The 7,523-nt window shown below is 35.2% G+C and overlaps 1 protein-coding gene across 4 annotated transcripts; it reads right to left on the bottom strand.

Annotated features, from left to right (window-relative positions):
• Positions 1-1,264: 1,264 nt before the first annotated feature.
• LOC108454082 (phytyl ester synthase 2, chloroplastic) lies at positions 1,265-7,220 on the bottom strand. 4 transcript variants are annotated; one of them, XM_053024827.1, is made up of 15 exons: positions 7,091-7,220; positions 6,597-7,016; positions 6,381-6,432; positions 6,230-6,285; positions 5,674-5,832; positions 5,352-5,456; positions 5,009-5,115; positions 4,630-4,751; positions 4,413-4,521; positions 4,025-4,155; positions 3,281-3,650; positions 2,838-2,951; positions 2,307-2,392; positions 2,094-2,203; positions 1,265-2,023 (listed from the first exon to the last, which is right to left on the bottom strand). In XM_053024827.1, exons 2-15 carry the CDS (start codon positions 6,991-6,993, stop codon positions 1,833-1,835), a joined length of 2,109 nt encoding a protein of 702 aa, XP_052880787.1. In that variant the 5' UTR covers positions 6,994-7,016; positions 7,091-7,220; the 3' UTR covers positions 1,265-1,832. The 4 variants fall into 4 exon arrangements, with proteins under 4 accessions (XP_052880787.1, XP_017607885.1, XP_017607886.1 ...); XM_017752396.2 differs by having other exon boundaries at positions 6,597-7,179; XM_017752398.2 differs by having other exon boundaries at positions 1,923-2,019; positions 6,597-7,181.
• Positions 7,221-7,523: the final 303 nt, after the last annotated feature.

Raw genomic sequence — 7,523 nt, 5'->3', positions numbered from 1 at the left:
CTCGATGGTCTTACATAGTCGATATAACCCCTCTAAAAGGGAGAACTCATACGTAAAATTAGAAAGTTCTTTTCCCGCACCGAAAGGACTCGTTCTAACTCCTCCCGTTTAGTGGTGCATACGTAACATCTCTGTCACCAGAATTGAAGATGACCAATAGACTAAGGTGATGCAGTTATCAGCTCCTCTCATCCTCACCATGCTTCGACAAGAGAAGGAAACAAAAGTTTTAAAAGAAAAATCAAAGTCTTTGAAAATTACCTTTATTTTGATTGCAGAAAACACTAAAAATAGAGGATTTAGGGTTCAGAAGAATATCTTTTTAAAAAAGTTCCCTTCCTGCCTATTAGACGATTCGTATGACCGAGGGTTATCAACGGCCCATATGTGTACAAACGAAAACGTTTCAATTTTCAACGATCAGATATAAACACGCGAAAACCACTCACGTACGTTGTACAGTGACCATTATGCATCACAGTTCGTAGTGTACCTAACAAGCTGCATTTAATCCTGATATGATGGACCTAAGGAGCACCACTGTATGACACTCCTTAGGCCCACTTGAGGGGGAGTAGATTGTTATACGCCAATAACCTGAGACTCGAGTCCTAAAAAGGATCCAAGCCTCCGACCCACGACCCATGACCTACGACCTGACCACGAGAAGACAATAAGGCGATCAAGCTCGCAAAACAAAGCTACAAATCTATCTCGAGGGAACCTTGAGCGAGCCTACAGAGTAAGGTCGCAGGATTAGCTCACAAATCCAGCTCGCAAGGCAAAGTTACGGGAAGCCTACAGGTTAAGGTCGCAAGATCAGCCCACGGATTTAGCTCGCAAGGCAAAGTTATAAACCCAGCTCGCAAGAACTTAAAGAAAACCGCAATCTCACTTGCAGCAATCCAGACACACGTCCAGTAGCTACGAAGCCAGCCTAGAACGCCAACCCAAAAGCAGAAAGGACCGTGTGCTCCATAATTATGTGCCAAGCAAACCTAGAGTCCACAAATAATGTCAATACTAGGGGTAGAAAATGTTAGTACCGGAGGCAATAAGATCAAAACAAAATAATAGGTCCACACTATGAGCTGTAATAATACTTATATCCACATGTATAAATACCCCAACATTCCTATCAATATGATACGAGAAATATGACTCAACAAAAGTCTACTTTTATTTCATTTATATTTCTTACATCTATAAATAGAGACTTTGGAAAAACATTCTATTTATTATTTATTTCATAACATAAAATTAATTTAATTACTTTTCTAAGCAAAGTCATTTTATTCAATTAAGAGAGAATAAACAAAACATGTGCAGGTGCACTAAGCCAGCAAAAGCTACAGAGCAATCAAAGCAATAAATAAATGACAATACAAGAGAAACACAACAATCACACGACGACAGAAACTTCATGACCACCATCGTGCCTCAAACATACTCAACCTCTCGATTCCAACTTTCGCTACAAAGGCCACAATGCTGCCATTGACCCTCTTCTATAACGAAGCCACACATGAACATTAATGTGATATAATTATATTCAATACATATTATATTACAAATAATAATATACATACACCTTTAAGGACACATAATATATCAATTATTATATAATCAATTGAGTTAATCAAAGCCAATAGTGAATAGGTATAACAAAAAGTCACCCATCCCCACAAAAGCAAGGAAAAGTAGACCATTCCTTTCTTTGATATTGTCTATAGCTTATATATAGTGTGTTTTCTTGACATGTAACAATGCAGCTTTTATTGCCAAACCTTGTAAGGAGAAAACCCAATATGAACCTTTATATATACTGTGCATCAAAGCTCAAATGTCGGGACTTGAGCTTTGAAGCCATGCATGGCCTGGTACACCAACCGAGTCATTAAATTCCTGTAGGGATCTTCTTCTCTTTTTTCCTTCAAGTAGGCTATGCATTTCTCAACCTCTGTCTTCACATGCAAATATACTTCATGAGCTCTCTCCCTGTTTCTTAGCTCTTCTTTCCTTTCTTCAAAACATACATTAATTGTGTCAATCATGATACATATAAAAACAATATAGTTGTAGAAAGACAGTACCTTTTGTTTCAATAGGTTTCCCAAAATAATAATAAAATCGGCCTGGCAATTTAGGAACAACTCCGGGAAGGTAGACATCTTGGTTCGACACTTCGCCACTGGCATCAATCCTACCATTCCAAAATTTTAAGGAAACCAACCAGAGAATTGTGCAATGGGAAGAATTTATAGCAATTATAGAAAACTTATCAGATAAGTGGATAGAATTGGTACCTCAAGTGCACAACCTCTTCTGTGAGCTCTTTTATGAACGTCCTCAATGAAGGGATTTGCATTTGATCATTGTAGTCAAAAACGAGCTGACAACAGGAATTGTGCAAAAATCCATATGAGCAATGTGCTTGTATATACATACACACTATACTGTTATTATTTTACAATCGAACCCACATATTTCATGTTACATTAATATTAGATCGAAAATGCCAAATTTTAAGTAAATTAAACTTTTCTAACTAATTGTTTTATGTAAAAAAAAATTCAAATGTTAAATATGTATTAATATAGACAATATTTTTAATCAATATGATAGATATATCATAACTATTAGGAAATTTACATACATGCCATATTTATAATAAGCTCAGATATGCAGGGACACATTGACAAGGATGAATTGAAAAAATTGTTTAACTAGAATTGCTCTAGAAGACCAAATGCTTCATATGCTCCAAAATAATAGGCTACTATAGACACTAGCCTTAGAAAGTTCTGCATATGGTGCAATAAATGTGTCAGGCTCACCTCACCAACATCATCTTCTCCTACCACGCCAAAAGGTACAATTTTGGCTCCAAATCTAGATGCCATCCTCACAAACTCCGACTGTTCCGGCCAGAATAACTTGTATTCTTCTCCCTGAAAAAAAAATGTATAGTTCAGCATTGCCGAGTATCTTAGCCCTTCAAATCTTAAGAAATTCATCCAGCATTGGTGATTTGCAATGAACACAAACAAATGGCAAGTTCATCAGCACTTTATCTTCAAAGTCTATCTACCCCATCACAGTCACTAATTTTAATTCATAACAGATGCATCGAACTTGTATGTATGAGGAAATTAAAGATATGGTACAAGTACAATTGTTGAATTTTCAATTTTGTATTAGAAGCCTGAACTTTGATCAAGCCGAGCATTAGATCTATTTTCAGATAGAAAATGTCCTTATGAAGTGTTATGTAAACTACCTTCCTATGAAGAGCCTCACGAACACCTCCAGGATACAGCAAGGCATGAGACTTTGAAGATAAAAGTTTATAGAAGTTGGATCCAGACACAGGAACTGCACCCATTAGTCTATATGTGTCAAATGAACCTAGATCAAGCATTCTGCCTTCTTTGGCCCTAGTAAACATCATCGGATGGGCTATCCCTCGCAAAAGAATATTTCTCTCCATAAGAAACTGAAGCACTAGGGGAGCCAATTCAAATCCCAGTAACATGTGATACCCAACATACAAGACTGGTCCTTCTGAGGGTATTCCAGCCAGGCCTCTCACCACTTTGCCATCCTCTAAAGTTGAGAGCATCACCGGACTAGTAACAGCAAGTACCCATCTAGGAATAACAATACTTTGTAGTTAGTATTAAATGTTAATGTGCTTACACAGCGAAAAATATACTATAATTGGGAACTGCCACTGTGATCATATCCGCATCAAGCAAAAACATAGGGATCCACAGTAACAGATCCTGGCATTGAATCCTGGGGTATATATACTTTAATTAAATATCTTCTTATGTTTTACCAATATAAAAACATATACATAAATACTATACAAATAAAAGTAAATACTTATAGAACAAACAATTCCAACCATCAACTTTTATATACCCCAGACAAACAAAATGTCATTCTTCCAATTAGACTCACCCATGGTTTATTCCTGTTAATGCAATTTGCATGAAAGTTTTGCCATAGGATATATTACCTGTTTGATTCATATATTTTCTTGAATTCATAAGGTGTGGGTGGTATGTAATCTGACACGTAGTCAAGGTATTTTCCATGACGATAGAAACTAGCACCCTTGATGGCTGTTACCAAATCAAAACCATATTCCTGCGATGAATGAGCAAAAATATGATGCATTTTCAGAATGGGTTGAGAAATGATATTTCAAGCAAAATATTGTTTCAAGACCCTGCATTACAATGTAAACAAATGATATTTATTCATCTTAGTTAGTCTTCAGTTTTATTTAACCTCTTTCTTACCCAAATTACTTTTCCATCAAAAGCATTTTCATGCTGCTGATTATTTACAGAACGCGCGTGTGTGTGTGTGTGTGTGAGAGAGAGAGAGAGAGAGAGTCCTACTAAGAAGAGAAAATGGCCGCTTTCTTCAAACACACGTTTCTCACATTTAGGCAACATGTGGTACAGTCTTTGAGCTTCCTCTTCACTGGGAAACAACTGATCCTTCCCACTATAACAAAAAATAGAAAATACCAGCCATTATCACAATAGGGGCCATAAACTAGGCAAGAATATTAACAAAAAGATCAATGGATGGAGTTGATGACTAATTAAGGACCTGCAAAGCAACAATGCTTGATTTTTTACAGCATGGAGATGTGAATTAGCAGATGAAGAAGCAGATTTAAGCATTTGTAGCTTCCAGAGAAGTGTTTCCCTGGGTAACATGTCAGCCAGAACCTGAGACTTAAATTGTCAATTCTTTTTGCACCAAAATGAAAATAAATTAGGTGAAATACATTGCATGAGCATCATAAACTATGTGAAGCTATTATCTTTTCTATGAATGAAAAGTTGTATCCTCAAATATAAAAGCATATTCAAACTATCATCTCCATATATATTTTGGCAACAAAATAATGCAGATGTGGAAGTAACACAAAAAATGTCAACTGAAATAGTAATTCCAGCATTAATGCTTCATAACTGAATCTTACAGAGAGATAAGACGACATTGCAACCAGATCCTGTGTTAGCTCTCCAACAATTTGGTGTGGCATAAGTCCCTTTGCCACATTTTCGAAGGCCATCCTCAAAGGATCACCTAAACAGATACCATTGCTCACATCTCACCAACATTCTTAATTATTTCTGATCAGCAATAAGAATAATAGATCCACCAAAAGTGATGCTAAAATATTGTTATTTTATTCGTTTTCAACAAAAAGTCATTAACATTATGCTTTTAAGGCTGTTAGACTAAATAGAACAAGTTAAACACCTCAGCCTCAGGTAAGTATCAAGGCCAACAAACTGGAATTTAAAGAAAAGCCTCCAAACCTGATACCAGGTTCAGCATGTAAGGGAGGTACAATGAGAGTTGATCAGGCATGACTTGCAGTACAGGTATTAGAGATTGTAATTGTGACCTGCTAAATGATGTAGCTGCAAACAGAACATAAGCGAGACAGCAAACACTATTAATTTTATTGCAACGATCAACATCACTCTTTAGCCAGTTTTCAGGGGTTTAAAGTACATTTTATCATCTCTGTTGCATCCACCTCTTACTATTCCTTTACAAGTAAAATCTGTTATGTTCAGGTTCCAAAATCAATCCTATTTTTATATTGGACAGGATTATAACAGCATAAGTTTGCACCTGGATTGGCCAAAATTAGCACAAGATCAACGTCAGGGTTACGAGCAGCAACATCTAAGGCAATGCATGCTCCAAGAGACTCTCCAACAATATAAATTGGTCGGTCTGGTGATCTCTTGTATTCGGACCTTACTGTTCTTTCAACCAGCTTCACTAGATCTAAGGAAGGAAAATAAACGAATTATGCAAATAGAACAGAATCAAAACGAAACAATACTAAAACAGGATATTAATGTTCCTTTTTATATATAAAGAGACACTATGATCAACTTGGCATTAGCTTTTTGCTTAGTACTTTTTCAAAAATCAAATCCTGAGCCATTTACAAGCTATTTACCAAAGTACCTGAAATAATCAAGTTGATACAAATAAGAAAAATTTCAACATGAATCAAAAACTTTAAATAAAGGGTAGTAAAGTTAGTTTGGATTTACTTGGTAAGATTTGTCATTAAGTAATGATAATGCTTTATATTATGTTGAAAAGTTAAAGACAGAAAGTACATAGGATTAGGCATATATGCTTTCAACATATGCATAGAAGGCCGGATCTTTACCTGTAAATGATGTTTTATCCGATACTGGAATATGCAAACACCAAATTTCGAAAATCCTTCATTCAATAATTTTTAAAAAAAAAAATCAAATTCAATTCAACTTCAGAAAAAAAGTTCACTTAAAAAAAAAGAGAGTAAAAGTGTCACTTACTTTCCCAGTTTATGATGATGTTTAAAAAGTCCAAGCCCCATGCCATCAATCCCTGTATTAACGTTCAAATTTAATAAAAATGAAAAAAAAAAAAGTTGATAACTATGAATTTCATTTTCAAAAAGTTGATAACTTTACTATAAAGTTAATGTCAAAAGCTAGCTATGATTTCCTTATCAAAAACTCCAAAAAAAAAATGAAAAAAGAAATTCAAACCAGGCAAAAAGAGGAGGAGAGGAGAATCAGGAGCATGGGACCCGCACTCCAAAGGAGTAAACCACCGTGGCGGCCCTGCCTTTGATTGGATCATCAAATCTTTGCACTCTTGGAAATATTCTCTCAACGTTTTTCCTTTCTCGTCGGTTATTTCCTGAGGATTCGAGTAAATATTCGATGTTAACTCTTCTTCTTCCTTCCTTCCCTTCCTATTCTTCTCTTCCAACCATCTTCCGTTCTCCGTTGACCTCGTTGAAACCGTCGCCGGTGACGATTTCTGATCTGCAGACACCGCCATCGCTCGAAATGAGCTTAAGCACCGGTTCCTCCCCGAGTTTCCGGCCATTGACGTCACTAACGTACTGGCGACAAACAGAGAAGGTCCGGTTGCCGCCATGGGGACGAATCCCTTTTAGTTGTCTGATTGGAAATGGGGGAAATTTATAAGGAAAAGTGATTAATATATAATAAAGTGAGAGTAGTGGGACTTATACCTTTGTAGTGGAGTGGAAGACTCTATATTTTATATGAAAATAGTGAGACAAAGACAAACTCAGACAAAACATCTTTTCTTCAACTGCCAGGTCTATACGATGCTCCTGTTGGTCGAAGCTTTTAGTAGCTAATTTAATAAAGGATTACATAATTTATTAAAAATAGTAATTCAAATAAAAAGTAGTAAAAGTTAGCAATACAAAGTAATAATTATTTTAATTTTTTATTTAATGTTTTCGTTTATTTTAATTTTTAAATTTATATTTTTATTAAATTATTTTAAAATTGATGAGAAAAATAAATATTTGTTAATTTTATTGACGTGACCAATACGTAAATTATTATGTTAATGATATATTAATATTTAATTAATTTTAAAACTTTAAAACATTAAAAATATTTTTATATTTTTTAATAATTTTAATAATTTTA

This window comes from Gossypium arboreum, unplaced genomic scaffold (assembly GCF_025698485.1).
Source record: "Gossypium arboreum isolate Shixiya-1 unplaced genomic scaffold, ASM2569848v2 Contig00178, whole genome shotgun sequence".
In the NCBI taxonomy this organism is placed as follows: domain Eukaryota; kingdom Viridiplantae; phylum Streptophyta; class Magnoliopsida; order Malvales; family Malvaceae; genus Gossypium; species Gossypium arboreum.
The sequence above is the reverse complement of the archived record's forward strand: the minus strand, read 5'-3'. Positions and strand labels throughout refer to the sequence as shown.